Source organism: Dromaius novaehollandiae, chromosome 4 (genome assembly GCF_036370855.1).
Source record: "Dromaius novaehollandiae isolate bDroNov1 chromosome 4, bDroNov1.hap1, whole genome shotgun sequence".
NCBI classification, from domain to species: Eukaryota; Metazoa; Chordata; class Aves; order Casuariiformes; family Dromaiidae; genus Dromaius; species Dromaius novaehollandiae.
This window is the reverse complement of record NC_088101.1, coordinates 86,183,367-86,203,843: the sequence shown is the minus strand read 5'-3', so window position 1 is coordinate 86,203,843 and position 20,477 is coordinate 86,183,367. Positions and strand designations below refer to the sequence as shown.

General features: G+C 40.8%; 1 protein-coding gene across 10 annotated transcripts in view; it reads left to right on the top strand.

Annotated features, from left to right (window-relative positions):
• Positions 1 to 1,110: 1,110 nt before the first annotated feature.
• The window catches only part of ALMS1 (ALMS1 centrosome and basal body associated protein), a 71,924-nt gene continuing 52,557 nt past the window's right edge, over positions 1,111 to 20,477 (top strand). For 6 of the 10 annotated variants that reach the window (XM_026121774.2, XM_026121776.2, XM_064511649.1 and 3 more), the window contains exons 1-3: positions 1,686 to 1,847; positions 16,328 to 16,462; positions 18,991 to 19,186. In XM_026121774.2, coding sequence (XP_025977559.2) covers positions 1,809 to 1,847; positions 16,328 to 16,462; positions 18,991 to 19,186 — 370 coding nt within the window. In that variant the 5' untranslated portion in view covers positions 1,686 to 1,808. Of the gene's footprint in view, positions 1,247 to 1,684; positions 1,848 to 16,327; positions 16,463 to 18,965; positions 19,187 to 19,768; positions 19,885 to 20,477 lie in introns of those variants that run through there. The other 4 variants (XM_064511651.1, XM_064511652.1, XM_026121779.2 and 1 more) reach the window with 4 other exon arrangements.

Below are 20,477 nucleotides of genomic sequence, written 5' to 3'. Positions count from 1 at the left end.
CCAAATTCACCGCAGAATCAACACAGTCGAAAATGAACATATACTGCCTTCTGGGAGATGTTACATTGGATACATGGCAGATAACTGCTGTGAGGAGAATAAATAACTCAGGAGACAGAAAACGTTATGGAAGCTCCTTCATTTTCTAATCCACTTCAGTTTCCCTCTACTTAGCAGAGAATGAAAACCGGTGCAGTTATTTATTGTCTTATGTGCAGGGAAGTGGGCAGTTTGGAGCTATATTCTAATGGACAGCTGGATATATTGATTATACCAACAGCAGAAAAGCTTAATTGCTTTGAGAAGGAGCTCAATAAGTTTATGAAAGATTAAATGATATTCCATCTGTGAAATAAGGATTTTGAGCCTGCGATAAATGACCCTTGAGACTCCTCTCACTCTTCTGTACTTTTCAAGTTGTGGGGGAAGGATTTTCTACACTGCGTCAGATCAATGATCTGCATCTTTTGCTGCTCTGGCTTCAGCTGTCACCTGCTCCGGATGTTTTAGAGGAGGGTAAACAAATAAAACTCAAAATACCTCTGGGCAATTGTGCTTTTAAGGGGAAATTCCTTCCCTGTCCTTGCTGACAACCAGCTGAAACAGGAAATGTCATTATAGCCAGGAATACTTCTACTGAATGCCTCAATAAAAGCATTATGGTTCTGCCAAGGGAAATGTGGAGCTTCCCTTTTCTTCATGGCACACAGAGGGAGGACATGAATCATCGGGGTGACCACATCGACACCAAGGCCTACAGGGATCACTGTAAGGATTCATCTTGACTTCTCTGTATGCTCAGGCTGCAGAGCGTCTCTCCCCTGAACTCGGCGCCTGTCCTTTCTCTGATCTAATGGGGGAGACTGCCTATGGCTGACCACCAGGGACACGCCACCTCTCCCGGTCACTTCTTAGAATAAGCCAAATGGGCTTCACACCTGGAATATTGCATCTCATTCTCTGATTACTCCTACCTAAGCTGAAAATGTCTGCCACTGGATTTTGCTATATGTTCACCACCGAGTCCCAGAATTTGCTGTGATCAGGTATTGCTTCTTTATGAATGGACCGACGCGGAGTGATAGGGGGAAGTGGTTCCTTGCCACAGGAAACACATACAGCTGCCAGTCATTTGCAAAACTTCCTACTCGCGCAGCTGCTTTGCCCAGAAATCTCCTTTCTGTGCGCACACCTAGTTCTAACTGGTTTCGGATGGCACGGTGGCTTCGCGAGGTCACCCGGAGAGGTGAGGGCAGCGCCGGTGGCACCGACACACGGCGGGACACGCCGCCAAGCTCGGGCACGTCGCCTCCTCCACGGCAGGGCCGCCTCAGGGCCCGGCTGGGGACTGGGGGCTCCGGCGCCCTCCCTCTGGCCGGGCTCTGGGGAATCGCGTCTGCGTGTGTTGTATAGCCCTGTCAGCAGCCACATCCGGGCGCTTTCAGCAACCGCCGCTCTGCGCGCCAAAACGGCGGCGCGCGCCCGTGCTTCCCCCCCCCCACCCCGCTCCCCCCAACGGCTGCTCGCGGCGCGCGCGCGCGCGCGCTGGCGGGACCCGCCCCAACGGCTACTCGCGGCGCGCGCTGGGTGGGCGGGGCCGCCCCCAACGGCTACGCGCGCGCCCTCGCGCCGCCCCCTCGCGCCGCCGGAGGGGCGGGGCGGAGGCGGTGTCTGCGCATGCGCAGCGGGCAGAGCGTCCCTAACGACGGGGCGGGGCGGGGCGGCGGCGCCTGCGCGGTGGCGGCGGCGGTGGCGGGCTCGCGGCCGTGAGGCGGCCGCTGTGGGGAGCGGGGCGCTGCGTGCCGCCCATGGAGCCGCGGGAGGAGGAGGAGCAGGAGCGGGTCCCTGTGAGTACGGCGAGGCGGCGGCTTGGTCCGCGGGGGGGTTAGGGCCGGTGTAACGGAGCGGGGGGGGGGGCGGTAGCTGGCCTGAGCCTCCCTCCTCGACCCCTGTGTCCCCTTCCCTGGGAAGGGGGGGCGGCGACGCTGGCCTGGTTGTGCCCCTTCTTTCCCCTCGAGGAGGGGCTCTATCTGTCTAATTCCACCCATTTCTCGAGCCGCAGGAGAGAGGAAGATGTAACTGGACTAATCGTCCCCGACTGGGAAAAGAGGGGCTGTGACTGGCCTGATGCCGCTCCCCTCCTCTTCTGCCCCGGGAAGAGGGGCTGTAACCAGCCTGATCCCTCCTCTCTTTTTCCTGCTCTGGGAAGGGGGGCTGTGACTTTCCTGATTTCCCCTTTACTGCTCCTGCCCTGGAAAAAGTTGGTCTGTAGCGTGATTCCCCCTACTTTTCCTGCCCTAGGAGGAGGAGGGGGTGTGTGTAGTTTGCCTGTGTCCTCTGCCTCTTTCCCAGCCCGGGAAAGGTGTGGGGTGCTGTTGGCTTGACCACTAATCTTTCTGGGAAGTCGCAGCCCCTGCAGTTGGACTGGGCCTATGAAGTCATTCATGCCCTAGAAGTGCCCATGCACCACTCCGTGCACCTTGTTGGGTTGGTGTTGGAAGGTGGGAGACCGGGAAGAGGAGCGCTCTGGAGATCAGGGCGTCCCGTCTCATGTGGCAGTGCCTGCTATCCCCACGTTTGGGGATCGGTGCTGTCCTGAACTTGCCCCTTGTTGAGAGCTTTGGGAAGCTTCTTTCTTGTGGTGTGGCAGAGTTGTGGCACCTGGTCTTATCTGTCCCACTGTTGATGTGATGGTTTCCAGAAGTGTAAAGGAACTGCAGGGCCCGTGCAAGTTCTGACTTTTGCAAGCTGAAGGGAGGCATCTTTGTGCTAGGTCCTTGAATAGGTGGTTTTGGAAACTTGGGTCTGGAGATGTTTATGGATGTTCTGTCCACATCTGTGTATTAGGAAAGGTATAGAAGAACCACACAAAATGAAAAGTAACAAGCTGCAAGGACCAGGTAGCATTCGCTTAAGAGCTTCACCCTAGTACTCTGAAGAAACTCAGAGGTGCAGCAGACCAGTGGTAGATGTCATACTAGTTTTTACGAAGGTTTCCTGGGAGGACCCACAGACTGGTACAGGCTGGTTCAATTTTACCAGGAAAATTAATAAAAGCTATGATAAAGAACAGGAACAGCCAAATGGGTAAATATGGTATATTAAAGGGAAGTCCAACCTCAACAAACATGTGAGTAAGGGGATTCAGATGGTTTACTCTAATTCAGTTTCCAACCTTTTGGTGAAGGACCTTTGTCACATGTTTTCAAGAAAACTAAGTAGCCATAGACTAGAAGGGAAGGTTCTTGCATGGATGTGTATTCTTGTACGTATTTAAGTAGAAGTGGAGTTCATCAGCATGTTGGTTTACAGATGCAGGCAAGTTCTGCAGTTAACTTCATGATACTAAATTGTATGTGATGTAGAGCAGTGAACTTGCCTTCAGCTTCACATCCTCATGGTGTTTCTTGTAGGTCAGTTTGTCATATTCCGTTTTGGGGTTTCACTTTTTCCTTGATTTTACAGTGCCGTTGCTTCGTTCTCTGCCTTTGCTTTGTACTGTTTAATTGCTGCTCTGACAACCAGAGCGCAGATCTGGGAATACCAGATGGAGCTGAGCCAAGCTTGTTGCCAGTATACTACTGCTCTTCTGGGTCAAGGGGATGTGGCTGCATATAGATAGCAGGCCAGGTGGAGCTTCTCTCTGTTCTAGTATGGATGCTGTTATACTTTTCTTATGTATTTTTGTTGCAAGAGATTATTTTGGCTATAGTTTAAATTGACAAAGAGATAATAACACCGAAAACTTGTAGTTGTATTAGTTGTAGCACCTAAGGCTGTAGTTTCATGAGTGCTCTATAAATCAGCAAGCCCCAGTGAATGGGGGTTAAAATTCATTTAAAAAACATCCAGTCAACTCTTATTCCAAGTTTTTGCTCACTGACGAGTGACTAGGACTGCATCTTCTGGCCCTAGTACCATATGAGTTTATGCTAGCTTAAAGATATTGTGAGACTATGGCATCATGTGGTAACATCCAGAAGAAATTCTCAAACTTTACTATAGCAGTGTGTTTACTACTTATGCTATTTATTTTATCAATGAAAATAGTTTGTCTGTTTCCCCTTTTAGTTTATCTTGGATTACAAGGATGTTTTAAGCCCTGTCCTGCAAGTTTTTAATTGTAATACTTACATGCTTAGTTAAATATACAGGTAAGATCCTGTAGGATCATGCTTTTGGTCCTTATTCTTAGAATAACACTGTGAATTGGTGGCTACATTCCAGAAGGTTCATCATCAATAGTAATTTTTCTTTCTTCTTTTTTAAAGCTAAGTAGAAACATCAAACTAAGGTACATCTGGCAGAGGTAACTTTTATTTTAATGGCAATTTAGTGTGGAAAAGATAAGGGAATGAACGTTTTCTTGTAATTCAGAGGACAGACAGTACAAGTTACAGCTTTTGTAAGCATAATCTAAATAACAACACATATTAAAAAACTGGGAATACTCATTGCTTTTTTCAGTGGTTCAACACTGAGAAAGTAAAAGTTGTTGACTATCTCATTACATAAAAGTGCCTCCCTGCCCTGGTACTATTATATGTTCATGTTGGGGTTAAGGTTTGGACAGCAAGCAGTCAAAGGATTTTTGCACAGGAATGAAAATAACATGGCTTAGCTACCATGTGTGAAGCAAGTTGTTCTGAAATCTCAGGTAGACGCTTATAGTAATTTTTGTCTTTATTCAGGTTAAGTAGAGAAGAGTTTGATGCTTGAAGGAAAGTTGATAGTTTTGACTCTCTGTTGTTAGATTGCTGAAGAGATTGTAATAGTGTTAGCAGATACTGGGAATTTACTATGTTCTTATAACTAGAAATTCAAAATAATTAGCTTTGAATTAAGAGAAAAAACAGTCCATGTTCAGTGCTGAAGACATGGGATAAGACCACAATTTAATGTAAATCTTCCTTGCTCAGTCTCTGTGCATAGTAGCAGAGCTTGGGGGTGAGAGGTGGTGCCTGTAGTAGAAGAGGTTCAAAATAGTGACTGCTTAAGTAAACTGGACGTACAGAAGTATATAGGACTGGACAGGGTATATCTGAAGGTGGTGAGGGAGCTGGCTGATGTCGCTGAAAGGCCTCTCTCTATCATCTCTGAAAGGTTGTGATGAGTGGGGAATGTTTGTGATGACTGGAGAAAGGCTCGTGTTATGCCCATTTTCAAGAGGGGCAAGAAGGAGGATCTGAGGAGCTACCAGCCAGTTAACCTGTCTGCAGGTCATGGCAAGATTAAGAAGCCAGTCATCATGGAAGGCATTTCCAGGCATGTGAAGGGCAGTGGAGTGATTGGGAACAGCCAGGACAGGTTTACCAAGGGCAAGCTGTGCTTTTCCAGCTTGATTGTTTTCTTTGATGAAATTACTATCCCGGAGGTTAGGGAAGATGTCATTTACCTGGAGTTTACTAGGATTTTCATCATGATCTCCCTTTCTTGTAGCCATAGTGGGGAGACTGGGACTGAGTAGGTGGACACAAGGTGGTGGAAAAACTGGCTGACCTGCTGGGCTCAAAGGGTAGTGGTCAGCCATTCAAAATTGAACTGGTGGTGTTCCTCAGGGGTCAGTACTTGGGCTGATACTGTGTAATGTCATCATTGATGACATTGATGACCCAAATGATGAGCTGAATGCACTCTCATCAAGTTTGTGGATGCTACCAGTTTGGATGGAGTGGATGATATGTTGGAGGACAGGGCTAACGTTCAGAAGGACCTTGACAAGCTGGACGAATGGGCCAAGAGAAATCTCATGCAGTTTAGCATTGCTCCCTGAGCAATAACAACCCCATGCTTCAGTACTGGCTGAGGATGGGCTGCCCATGGAGCAGCCCTTCAGAAAAGAGCCTGAGGGCCTGGTGGTCACAGAGATGAATCTGAGTCAGCAGTACGGCCTTGCAGCAGTGAAGGCCAGTATGTTGGGCTGCATTAATAAGAGCAGAGCTGGCAGGTGGAGGGAAGTGGTTATTCTCTCTGCTTGGCTATAGCTGGGTCCTGTGTCCTGTTCTGGGCTGCCTGTACAAGAGGGAGATCAACAAACTGGCATGAGTCTAGTGGAGGCCACCGAGATGGTCAGGGAGCTAGAGCACGTGGTGTGTGAGGAGGAGGTGAGAAGGCTGAGTTTGTTTGACCTGGCGGGGGGAGAAAGCTGAAGGCAGGAATCTGGCAGTAGTGTTTTCCTACCAGAAGGGGTGTGTAAAGGAGGAGGAAGACTCTTCTTGGAGGTGCACGGTGAATGGACAGGCGGCAGCAATCATGTCTCTCCAGTCAGAATTTCCCATTACTGTAAAAAAGAAACCAGTTTCTCACAAAGAGGATGGTTCAATGCTGGACCAGGATCCACAGAGGTGGTGGAATCTCCATCCTTGGAAATAGTCAGAAGTCGACTAGACGAGGCCTGAGCAGCCTCATCTAGTTTTGAAGTTAGTCCTGCTTTGAGCTGGAGGTTGAACTAGCTGATCTCCAGAGATCCCTTCCTACGTAAGTTATTGTATGATTGTTTGAACAAAGCTTCTACATCAAGCATTAAGGTATATTACAGTAATTGGCATTGAGACTGCCGTAGAGTGGCTACAGCTGAGACTTGACTGTGAACAGAGGCATGGGAGAGTATGCTGTCCGTCAACCTTGCATGCTTTACATCCCTAGGAAACTAGGCAGAGAATAGGCAAACTTATTGTAGGTCAAAAAATGATAAATTTTTCACCTATCCTTTTAGGACACTACATAAAAGTATTTCTGCTGGAAGAATAATGGTGTTATAATGTAGTAATGGAAGCTACTGCTGTTCAGAATCTTTAAAAGATGCAAAATGATGCTCTAGCAGTCCTTGCAGTGTCAGTGTATATTGTATATGTATTTGATTTCTGAAACGCATCCAGGACAGCCCTGATAGCTTACTTTGTTAGGAATCTTCTTGTGCTTTATTTGAGATCTGTTACACTGGTTCTGATCCCTTGTGACCATTAAAGAGCCCAGCATGCATTGCACAAAAGCAATGAAAACATTTTAGAGTTTACATAGTGCATTATCTACTTGTTGGCTGTAGCCTTTGTGCAACGAGGAAAAATGAAGAGGAGCTGTGAGGATATCAGCACTTTTTTAAAAAACAAATGCAAAGTATTTAATCTGTACCTGCTAATATCTGACAGCACCAAATCACTGAAAATCATTTACATTTGTTTGAATATTTTTGAAATCCAAATTACATATCAGCCTGTTTGTAGATGATCTTCTAGTGCTGGATCATGTGCAGACAATGGAAATTTTATTAATAAGTTCAGCAGAAGCTGGACTTAAATGCTAACAATTTTAATAAAACTTGTAAGCAGAGACTTTGGGCTTCTGGCCAAAACCAACTCTGATGTAAAACTCTTTTTGTATTTGAATGAGACATCCTTTTTTTACTTTGTGTTCTTGAACATCAAGCAGAGTTGACAGGGATTACAAAGGCATGCTCAATTGAATTGTTGGTTTTATGTGAGATGCAGTCACATCTGTGTGGCATTAAGGAAGTTCTGAGGTTGTATGTAGTCTTTGAAGTGCTTTTGCATAAAAGTTGCTTTGCTTTTGCTTGAGGGTCCATTACAAGATGATAATTATACCATGAAATGAGCGGGGGAAGTGGAAGACGGAACGTGACCTACGTTCTGTTTATTCTGGCAAAATTGTCTCTTTAGTTTTCTGGGACATAGTGGTCAACTCCATGTTTTTACAGGAGAACGTGTGCTGGTGTCTGTGTTCGTTCCTCAGGCAGGGCCCCACGGTTCGGAAAGACCTTGTCCTGCAGCAGCGGGTTGCTGACTCCAAGTGGCATGCGGCTTGCACTGCACTGTTGTTACAGGTCACGTGAGAGCTTGGTCCTTAGCTTTCTCCTGCTTGGAAGGTTTCCCAGACTGGGGAGGAAGCCATGCTAACGTCTTGAAAGTTCAATTCGGGTATCGTTTGTGACAAATTACTACTTACAGCTTTTTCAAGTTACTGCGACATAAAATTTGAACACAAACTAAATGGACAAATCTGAACAGAATTTTTTAGTATGTAATACAAGTTGTGCAACTATGCAGAAACCTCCAGTGGTAGGATTTCAGTCATATGTGCTTTTGGTCCACCTATGTGGCAGATGTACCTGGGGTTTGTAGGATGGGGACTTTGCTGCATCTGTATTAAAAACTAATTGAGTATATGGACAAACGCTCAAATTCACATTCGTCTGAAATAGGAAGTTTTGTTGAAGTGTTCATTAATCATGTTCTTCTATTCTATGTTTGTTTATCACCTACTCCTAGTGGATAACAGTACAAAAAATGCAAGAATTTAGAACAAACTATTTGTAACCACTTGAAATAAATTAAGAAAATTCCCAAGTGTGACTTTGTTAAGAACAATTAATTTTAAACCCATTTAATTATCCTCTTGGAGAGGGTAAGTTATCTAGAAGATAAAGTGGAGGTGGTATAATTGTATCTTGACATGAGTAGGCTTTTTAATCTTGGGAATATGCTGATTGGGATAAACTAAGGAAATATGTGGCAAGTTTGGAAGGCATTTCAGGTATAGTTCTTTGTTTTTTCCTGGCTCATTTCGGCTCAGTATTTTCATTGATGAATTGAATGATGGTAGAGAAAATAAGTAAATACTGCTAAGCTGGGGAAAGTGACAATGCTAGGGAAGCTGGTATTGAAATAAGACTGATCTTGACAAAATGGAAAAAAGCCCTGAAATTAACAGGATGAAGTCTAATGAAGAGAAGTTCAGAGTGGTATCTACCTCTGGCACTGTTACACAATCACCTTAATTTGGCATAAATGCTCATTGGTGGTGGAAGTGTTGGTCCTGAACTCCACTCCCTGCTTTTGCAGGATTGGTAATTTTGCAGCTGCATGTTCATCTGGATAGTGAAACTGAAACACAGATTTATACTGGGTTAACTTGGCTATGTAACCATGGCTTGAGGAGGAAGAAATCAAATTTCTTGATATGGAATGAATTATACCTGTTAGCCATCATTATGGTGAAAGGATAACATTTAGTTTGTGATGAATGACAAGGCAGTGTATTAAGAAGAGTGCTGTGTGTGAAGCCTTGGAGGTAGGTATTTAAAATGTGTGAGATTGCTTGATAGCTTGTTCAGTTTTGGAGATCATAAATTAAGAAGGAGTATTTCCAGTTTGCTGACAACTCTCTGTCGTCCCCCTTGGACTGTTAAGAGATTTAGAATATGTTCCATAAGGGAAGATTGGGGAGCATCTGTGATCTAGTTTGTGAAGGAGAAGACCGTATTTGGGAAGAAGAAAAGACATTCTAATACGCAAAAGACTGTTTAAAAGGGAATACAACAGTTATTCTCTGGTTAGTTGGGGAGGGGGAAGGGAATAGAACTACATCAGAACAAAACAATTTAGTTGGGATATTAGGAACATGTATATTGTTTCCACTATTGAATGCACCACTGTGTATGTTTAGTAAAGAGATGAAATAAAGTGTTTGGAAGAAATTTTAGTGTATTTTAGATGCTTTGGGAAGATCAGTTTGTTAGAATTCCTCATCTAGGGAGTTCTCTCTCCTATATCTTTAGTTCTTTGTTTTTCTTGTGCTGGATATTATGTTGTGCAGTTGAATATTTCTACTAGAATTTATATGATATTTTTACTGGATCTGTGGGTCAGAATAAAATCAGGAGAGATGGGTGTGTATATTAAAACTTTCATACTACCGTATTTTGTTTTACAAAATAGCATCAGTTAAGAATGCCAAACAGAAGTTACTATTCCTACCATGTAAGTTAATGGTACTTTGGTGGTGGGGGGTAGTCATAGATGTGCAGCTTTATTTTCTTGTCTTTTATTCTCATTATGTATTTAGCAGTGAAGGCTAACATTTGACTTGGTGAATTTCAGGAGGAAAAGTGTTGTTAAATTCTCTTCATTTGAGTTTAAGTATGTGGAAGCCCTCAGAGATGATGATACTAATTTAGTAAATCCTAATTTATTTTTTACTTGTAACTGCTTTGTTATGTACAGTGTACCCTGGTACACACAGTGCTAATATACGGCAGATCTCCTTCACTGTGCTGTTGCTTTAGTATTGCTCTTTGGTATGAGGATTAAAAACAAAATAATGAAACAGAATGTCCTGTTTCATGTTTCTTTTGCTTCCATCCGGCTGCTAGCCCGTGAGGTTCCAGTTACTTAGCAGTCTTTCAAAAAGAGAGATTATTTTCTTTATGGTGTTTTGTCAATGCTGTATCAGGTTCCCTTCAAGAGGAATGCTGAATGCATACTAATGTGTTATGTGTGCAAGCATGAGAAATTACAGCTGACAAGTGTGTGGGCCTGCAGCCCTGCCACCTTGAGCTGCGGCATTTTTTATCTGAAAACACAAATCAGGCTTGGTTGCTACCAGGAAATTCCTACTTGTGTGGGAAGTAAATTGACTTCAGGAAGTGATCTTTCCTAAAGTTTCTGTTGGTTCAGTATCTCAAGCATGATTGGCTTTTCTTTTTCTTTTTCTTTTTTTTTTTTTTTTTTTAATTTCAAAGCCATAACATTTGGACGTACAGAGTTGTGTAAAACCTCAGATTTTTTTTCTTTGAAAGAAAATTATAAAGAACAAACTCGGGGAAGGGATTTTATGAAATGTATTACTATAAATAGACAACCCCTGATAACTCTTGATTAAAATGAACGTTGGTCTTGTGGTGGTGTGCAGTAGTTAAACTACTTAAATAGCAGTTTCAGAACGCATAGGTGTATTGGTTTCACCGAGCATTCGCTAGGTGGGCTGCTCTGAAGCTGGGATGATGGGACTGCTTCTTGACTTGCAGAACTTGTGGCTCGTTTTTCAGCGTGGCTACCTCCCTGGAGAATCTCTCAGTGGTTGGTCTTAACTACTTTCCCATGAGATTTCTTGGACTGAATGCTGCTGATGTTTTCTGAAAAGCATGTGTTTTGTGGAGAATTCCTGACTAATCATAAGTATATTCCTTCTTCAGTGTTCTTGCTTCATTTTTTTCTTCCAATTCAAATCGCCCCCTGCAACAGCTTTGTGGAAAGATCAGCGGTTTATAGGCACCTTGATGAGAAGTATTGACAAACATGTAGCTGGAGATCAGAATTGGTGAAGTGGGATGGAGCTGGGAGACTAACACTGAATGTTTTCTGCTTTTCTGTCGTCTTGTTTCTGCTTGCTTGAAGAGAAGAATGTTTCTCTGTAGATGAGGGAGCTGCAGATTGTAAATTAATTTGAATCATGTTTGAACGGGAATTGACTTGATAAGTATCTTTTCTTGGTAACCATTGTGCAGACCACTTTTCATGTTCATGGTGACAATGACAGCAGTTACTTATATGGAATATTAAAATAGGTAAAAGCTATAGTATTATCTATAATACTACATATGAAAGCTATGCATTTTTTCTCTTGTTGCTCATTATGTCATCCTTTAATCTCCTTGGCTTGTAGTACGATAGTGCTTTTCTTTTGACTTCTCATAACCTACAGGCAAAGACAGATCAGGTTGTAGAGTGTCAAGTAAGAGATGCCTGCAGCGTGATGGTCAGATCAGACTACTCGGATCAGGCCATCAGCTCTGGCATTGATTTGTAGTATTGTTATATACATTAAGTTCTCTGTGCCTGGTAAAAGGAGAATAATGTATATTCTGAAGCAGTGCTATGAATCAGTGTTTATGAAACACTTTTGAGCTTCTGTATGGAAGGCACCATATAAGCACTCTTAGCAATAGTATTTTCTTGATTCTTTCTTGCTTTTTTGGGTGACTGTTAAGACTACTGCCTTTGATATAAGGGTATTTTGAATCTTGCTGTATATTGCTATTCTGTACTAATCACACTTGCATTTCTGCACTAATTTTTTTCTTGAGAAGACTACATGTGATACATATCTGACTCTCTTTTTCCCAAAGAAGACTGGTCCAAGTTCTAATGTAAAATGAATGGATTTGGAAAACTGTAGATGCTAAGGGCATCTTTCCCAGAAGCACTCCCTCCTTCCAAAGAATTTTCCACAAAGGGGGAGCTCAGTTGTGGTTTATTCTTCCATAGCCTCATTTTTATCCCCGTTTGCCCAAGAGTTATTCAAGTTGAATTATCTCTATAAAGAAGAATCTTGCTGACTTCAGTTGCTATAGAATTGTGTTTTTCTCATTCTGTAAAAAAAAAAAAAATCAGTAAAAGACTTAAGATATGAAGCTACAAATTGGAACCTGTTCTAATGATGTTGTGTGTTATTTTTCTTGTGGTGTTTTGACAAAGAATGTATCACTGTAGGTGTGTTGAAACTATATGGAGATAGGCTCATTTCAAACTTTAGCTATAAGGTTTAATGAAATTATGATCTTGGTCGTATTATCTGTAGGTTGTTAGACTTCTTTTTTTAATTAGCATGTCGGTAAGTAGTCTTTGGAAGCTAAAGAATTCTCTTCATGTTAAAAATGGTCCCTCTAGCTTGTCTGTGGGTGCGCTGGGGGAAGTCTGCGATGCAACAGCTTGAACATAGAAAAAGGATTTTATTTCAGTGGCTGGTAGGTATATGAATAATAAAATAATTTTGAGAGAAATTGCTCTCCATAGGCTAAGGAAGGTCATTTTAAAGGGGAGAATGAAGAATAACATGCACAGTTCGGTTGTTTAATCTTTTGTTCATTGTGTGCATCTTTAATGCTGTCATTACTCATCTGTTTTAATATCCTCTAGAACAGCCACTTAATTAGCTATGCTTAACATATCTAAATAAAATCAATACCTGGTTTTTTGGGGGAATTAGTTTCCTAAGGACAGTATGGGTCCCTTACCTAACACTATTAATTTCCAGTTGGATTAATAAAATTCTCCTTTGCTGAAGATGTATATTGTAAAATCAAATTTTAAATAAAAGGCCTTAATTAAATTACTAAATAGCTGCTGGAATGTTTTGCATTCAGAGCTATTGTCACGTACGCCTCAGTGCTGCTTCTTTTAATGACTTGATTAGTATGAACAATAAGAACTAGGGGAATGCAGTAGTGGTTGAATATATGCATACAGGCTAACATTATTATCTTTAGCCCCTACACAAAGCCCAAACAGACTTATTTTGTTCAGGGAATTAATTTGGAGGAGTGTGGAACAGCTGCTCCTCCCTCCCTGTCTCCATGGGACAGCTAGGAGTTATTAACAAATGGGCAGCAGGGCAAGTTCCTTGATATTTCTGCATCTGGGCTAAAAGGAAACCACGGTTATTATGCACCAGTGTGGGCAGAAGGTTGTGACCGCTGCATTCATTTAGTAGTTTCTGCCTGGCTGAGTCTTATTTTTGTATGTGCGGGTTACAAGTGATCACAGATGTTCTGTGAGCTGGAGGGGTTTAGGATCATTCTGTGTGTTTCTACTTTTTGGTCTGGTTTATTTGTAATGTTGGAGTTGTTGAATGATCTTGTTAATGGCGAACTTCATCTGCAGTACAGTGGCGCTGTCGAATAATTTCTTTTCTTATTGCAAAGATTCATAAAAGGCGCACTGATGTGGAAAGTAAATCCTGATCAACGTAATAAACAACTTTCTGTTGAGTGCTGCAGTTTGCTTAAACTTACTTAAAGATATTCTTGCCATTCAGAACGATTTTCTTTAGAACGCTGTTCTGTACAGAAGCAGTAGGTTGCATTGTGTAGGTCTTCAAAATGACACTTTAAGCCTTCTGCAAGTAATGTACCATTAAACTGGCTTCAGTCAACAACTTTGGAACGGCTATATTCAGAGACAACCCTATGTTGCACACCCACGGTTGTTCAGAAGCAAACGAAAGCTACGTCATGTTTTTATTTCAGTGATACTATTTTCTGGAAGAGTTGAGGATGGCAAACTGTGCTGAAATTTTGACAATTGTTTTCCTTCCAAGAGCTAAAATTTGTGAGATTAGTGCGCAGAGTTGTGTTTTTAACAGCATCTGAAAAAATGCGGAGGTGTGGCCCAATGATGTTCTGTTTGAAACCAGGCATTTGAACCAGTGGCCCTTTTATTTTAAAGGAACAACTGGCCATTTATTGGATGGAAAAAATGAGACAATCCTAGATTGGAATCTCCATCTTAAAAGTGAAGTGGGCCACAGTTTACAGGGGAGAAGAGTTGAATGTTACCCTTCGTTCGGAGGCAATGGGAATTAGGGGGAAGGCCCAAACTCCCCTTATGTAGGGCACAAACCAACCATTGGCTGGTGTTTATTTGAGGTATGTCTTGACCAGGTGACTCTGAGTTGAAAGGTTCTTCCATAGCTTATCTCTGAACTTTGTAAACCCACTGTCTTTGTGGCAAAATTAATAGCTTCTTGGAAATGTACCATATAAATAGAGATTCATATGTGATAGCTTTATTTTTTTATGGATGGGTTTAAAATGTTATGTGTTTTGTGTAAAAATTGCATTCAACTGAGACTACATAAGTAGTCAAGATTCAGTTTATTCCTTTAAATTCTAATATGTGCTATCAGTCACATAAATAATAAATACATGAAAAAATCTAGCTTTTATTCACCTTCTTTTCAGCTTTTTAGTGCATAAGAAGAATGAAACAGAATTCAGGTGTCAATTTAGCTAATTCTGTAGTAATGTTAACTTGTAAAGAAAAAAAATCCCACATCCTGAATTTTACTTGTTTATTTTTACATTGAAACAAATCTGTGTTCTGGACTTCTTGGCTAAGTTTATGTCTGGTTTCCTATCATACGATGTAATCGATGTCTTCAGGAAAATTCTTGTAGCTTGGTTTTTCTTGATAGAGATTGCAAATGGTATGCTCATTCAGTCAGTGCAGGTCTGTGCTACTGAATAGAAATTTCCAAATGAATATTATTCCAGTGCATCAGAAATACCTATAAAAAGAAAACAGTTGTCACTGGAGGACTTTTTAACTTAAGGCACATCCAACAGTATTATAATTATTCATGCAGAAGGAAGGCTTCTGGGAAGTTGTTTGCTTCTTTCTCCCTGACTGTCTCCTTTTATCTGTCTGTGACTTTTTACTTCTGCCCTTCACACATCACTTGCGCACGTTAAGGGCCATTATAATTCTTATGGCAGCCAGGTACCGCTACAGCAGATCTGTGAATTCAGGGCGCAGAAGTGAGTGACACTGAGCTTCCTCTCCTCCCTGGCTTGTACTGGCTGTGGTGTTTTTCGTAGCCCTCTGTTTGCTGGTTTAATCACTAATCCCAAGGATGATTAGGCTTTTTCAATTATTAGTGGGTTAGAATGGGAGCTGGCATGAGGAAGAGGATGAGGAGAGGGAAGGGTGATAAAGATGTGGGGGGAATTATGACCTGTTTTCTCGTTGAAGCTTCATGTCAAATTGCAGCATTAATATTAGCTGATTTTTCTCCAGTGCTACTGTTGACTACCATAACACCTTTTTGTGCCCAGACGTCTTTAGCTTTTTTTTTTTTTTTTTAAACTCCCCCCCCCCCCCCCAAAAGCATCTTTCCTGGAGCATTTTTGTTTTTGCTGAATCCTGATATTCCAGAAGTGTCTATTTTTACACTTACATGCTGTTATGTTTGGAACTGGCTGTCTTGCTTGTCTGAAGAAGGCTGTGGCAGTCACTGTGACCTCAGGCGTGGGATATTATAGAAGCGAAATTTCATTTTGAATGTAGAATAGCTTCCTCTAGTACCTCGTGGGGAAAAGATGTTACAGCTGTTTTTCTAGGCACATGTCCAATTTACCTTTAATTCATACCCTAAAAGTGTGTCAGATATTGCTAAGTTATAAAATAGAAATTAATCTTTAGTTGCTTTATAATGTTTCCATAGGTTGTCTTTTTTATACTGAATTTACAGCATTGATATAGATTATCTGTTTTTAAACATGAATATTAAAAAATAACTAAAAATAACTGACCATTAAAAAATCTAAACAGCTGTTAAAATATCAGACAGGACAAATGCCAGAAACTGATCTGATTTTGATGAGGATGGTGAGTCTTTCTGGTATGTGTTTTGCAGTTTACTCAGTGCTGCATGTAAATGGTGATGGGGGGTGGGAAGGAATGACAAATAAATTTCTGGCCCTCAAAAAATGATTGACTAATGTGTAGAAAATTATAGCTACTGTTATCTTGGGATGTAAAATGTCAGATGAATCTGCCCCTTGTAGTCAAATGTGTGTCTGTGTGGGATACAGGTCATCACCTAACTATATTGAAGTAGAGGCCTAATTTTAGGCGTTGGGGATGTTTGTTTTATGTATTTTGTTGTCTGTTACCTGAATGTATCTATATGTTGAAATATCCAGAGACCTTTATTTTCTGCTTTAAAAACATGCTTTGTTTGTTTGTTTTAGCCTATTGCCACAACTCCACCGCATCCTAGCTGGAAGGAGGAATTATTAAGCCAGAGCAGCAGTGGAACCCAGGTGTCAGTTACGAGCGGTATCTCTCTGGGAGAAGCAATACGTCAGAAATCTGCCATTAATGAGGTATTTCTACTGTGCTTTGTTGTTGATTGTGAGTGCTGAACAGAAGAAGGCTGTTTTGTGGTTGAAGGTTAATTATGTGGTTTAAAATAGTATAAAATGCTTTATCCTGTATAATATAGGTCCCCACAGGTGAGTTCTGCTTCTGTATCTTGATACTGCAGAAACATAGGACTTTTATGGGCTCTGACAAGTCATCTAGTCTATTCTTGCTCCAAGTTTCACATACATTTTTGGCGTATGTAATTCAAAACTGAGCCCCTAGTAGTTCAGCTGGGAACTTACCTGAGCTGAGGCGATTGGAGTGAATTTTGTTCTGTCTTCTGTTTCTGAACTTAAATGAATATTCTGGTGTGTCATCGTCTTTGCAGCAGCACATCTTTGATCTGTATTCAGCTTGTGCTTTGCTATAACTCTGATCCTGCTACTGCCTCTAAATCGTCAGATCTGTCTACCTCAAAACATCTGATCTGCATGTGAGCCCAGAGAAATGCTTTTATTCATGTGAAATCTGACTACTTTTAGTCCTTAGTTTTAATGAAATGTATTCTATATATGATTAAGGAAAATCATATTTATATCATGATACAGTCATAGTAGTTCTGTCTAACGGATGTGTAGCCAAATTTTTCATTACTCTAAAAGTTGCATGAACTATAAATTTTTGAAGAGATCGAGTTGATCAGAAATTTATTTCCTAAAGGTTATAAGAATCTCGGACAAATGTAGTTTATATAGCAAGATTCTGATTTGAAAAACAGCTTTTAATAACTTACCAGTGTTTTAAAAGGTAGAAGAGCTTGTGACTATTAAGTAGGGATGCTGTTTTCCTTCTGCCAAGTCTCTGGGACACTCTTCATTTTAAATTAGCGTATCTGTAATTGTAAATTATATATGCTCATAATAATGGTGTAGTGCATTATAAGCGATGGATATTCTTAATTCTCTGCATCGAAGACTGGTCCGTGCCTTTTCCACAATTAAAATTTATCCGTTTAATTACTTCCCTAATAATCCCAGTGCAAATTCTTTAATGAATTATTTGAACTAAAGGTGCTCCTTTCTGTTTAAACATGAACTGAAAGTCTTTTTCTTAAAAAATACCAAGAGCTGGTTAAAATTCTCAGTCGTCATCTGTGCGAATTCAGAATTCATATAATTAGAAACTTCTTTTAAAGGCAAATCAGAAAGTGCTGTACTTGTTAATCCCCAGTTGTACAGCGCAAACAGCTTTCACCAAGCAGTGCCAGGAACTCTGACCCAGCATCCTACTAAAGCATTTGTCCTCATCAAGATCCTTGTTGTTTGTAAGTGAGAGATTTCACTCTGGTTTAGAAAAGGTCTCCTGCTGTGATAGGATGATTTGGAGATGGAGCTGAGTTTCAGATGAGTGATAGAAGGCTGGTGAACGTAGTGAGTGATGAGAATTTGGGCAGTAGTGAGAACTGACTTTGGACTTCAGCAGTTCTTTTGTGGATCATACTTTTGTTAAATTAAAAAAAATAGTATTTGTATTGAAAATGCACTTTGGAATAATAATTTTACTTAGTCTTTTTCGCTCTGAAAATATGACTTAATTTTTCTTAATGTTTGAGATCCTGCCTGCCTCACCCCCCAGATATTTTAAAACTGGTCTGTTGTAGAAGCTATGCTAGGGGGAACCTGTAGTTTGGGAGTATCAACCGAAAGACCTTCTAAACAACAGTGACTCTGTACATGTTACAAGGTTGTAGGGTTATTTTGGTTGGCGGAGCTGTAGCCAAATATGCTATTGGAAACTGAATGGGGGCTGAAAGAGGTTTCTGTCTCTGTGTAACACACTGTGTGAGACTCACTACCTCCTCTAATTCTGTCTTCCTTCAGTGCCTTCATTTCAGTAATGGGATGGAAGAAGCAGACAGTGTCTTTAAAACACTTTTGCTGTCCTATGACTCATGGGGGAGAAACTAACTCTGTGGATACAGAAAACCCTGTTTTTAATCATTAACATTTTGTTTGCTTTTATATTAGTGATTTGATTTTATATTAGTGATTATTGTATCTCATTGGTGAGGTATTCTTTCATTTTGGAAAAAAATATGATGACTTAAAATTTTGTTTCAGTAGCAACAGATTTACACTGTAATCCTTAGTTGCAGGGTTAGGATATCCTGTTAATCCTCTGATGCTCCAGGAGGGTATCGTTTCGCTGAAAGGGTGTGTGGTGTATGTGTGTTTTTTAATAAATAGCTTTTGATAATGTATAAGCAAAGACTATTTCATTCCATAATGCTGGTGAGCTGTAATCAAAATAGGTATCTAAATAAGATCCACTTTTAATGTGCCTATATATTTGTATGCTGTTGTTGCTACCTTTAGTTTTTCCAACTCATTGTGATTATGGCACTTGATTAATATGCTAAAGATGAAGGCTAGATATATTGAAAAAGTATTAATGTGATGTAAGACAGTTGTTTTAATGTTTGATTTTTGTGAGCAGAAGTTAAAGTATTTGAACATTTGGTAGCGTTTTTCTCCCCACCTGCTTTTAGGGAATGGAGTCATGGTATCAGCTTCCAGGAGAAGTGGACGTCAGCCGTTTAACTGCTGCCTCAGAGACAAAACTTGGCCTGACTTGTGATAGAAATGACCTGACAGAGTTCTCTACTGTGGAGGAAGGAGTGTTGCCTTCAGCAGAAGGATCCACAGGGCAGTATCCTGGAGATACAGCATGTGGCTTGCTTCTGGGTATGTCCAAAGATGCTTTTTTGTTTACTACTAAACAATTAGAATTTTACTTTTGAAGTACTACTCAACCTGGATTTGACTTATTACAGTTGGTGCTTTCAAAATACATTGAGTGTATTTTATTGTCAAAGTCCATCTTCAAAATGAGGTAGAGAACTTGTGTATCTTTTCTGGATCTTTTAATAGGAAGAACAATTATATTTCGTCTGAAGTAAAATTGTAGTCTTGTTTGTCTTTAGAATTAACAGTGAACTTGAGTGGCATTAAAAATGCTTAAGATACATTTCTAGATGATCTGATAATTCGCAGCTTAAAATCTGCATTAGTTTGTTGGTCATGAATCATTCTTAGCTAATTTAAAAATAGTAAACTAGATTTTTTTTTTTTTTGATAACAAGAAAAACTCTTTGATAAGAGGATGTGCATGTTTGCACCCCTTTCTGATGTATTCAAACTATTTTGTACTTCTCCATGTCTCCATTTCTTAAAATATTTCCATAATGGACAAAGTTTTCAACAGCCCTCTGCGGAGGTACTCTATAAATGTTACTGCTCTTTGGTTAGTCATGTATTCCTTTGCAGGAAAGAGAAAACCTGAGGAATTTTAGCTCGAAGTACTGTATTACTGCAAGACTGGAGCAAATCCCTTCATCTGCCTAGTTTTGGTGATTTAGGAAATTAGTGTAATAAAACATAATGTGAGTAGCATTTGGACCTCCCATTGCTTTTTCAATCAGTGTGTGATCTTCAGTACTGTTAATCATAGTGCTATGGTGTGCAAAGCTGTGTACAGTATTTGCAGTATTACCAGCATTACTATTAACAATGCAATTTGCAATGCAAATAAAATAACTGCAGGGTGTTAAAGCTAATTGGATTACAACTGTGGCTTCAGGTGACTTTATTTAAAAATAACATAATGGTGGTGGATAGTTAGGGTTTCTGCATCACTTCTTAATCATAGCTCTTGGTTTTCCAGCACAATATGAAGTTTCCTGGCTTGGTCTTTCTTTATACTTTCATTTCTAGTTCCATTTGTTGTGATTCGCTGTTAAGTATTTCTCTAGTGATCACATTCTAATCCCAGTGATATTCCCTATTACATAATTCTGATTATATTATAGTTGATGCATTATATGGGTGGACCTTGCATATGTTTCGTCCTGTATATATACATGACGGTCATTACACGTAACTTTTTCCACTTGGGATTGAGCTTTCTGATGTGATTCCAATAAGCTGGATACAGGTAAAAAACACACGTGCACCCATTTGCAGTATCGTGTGTGTG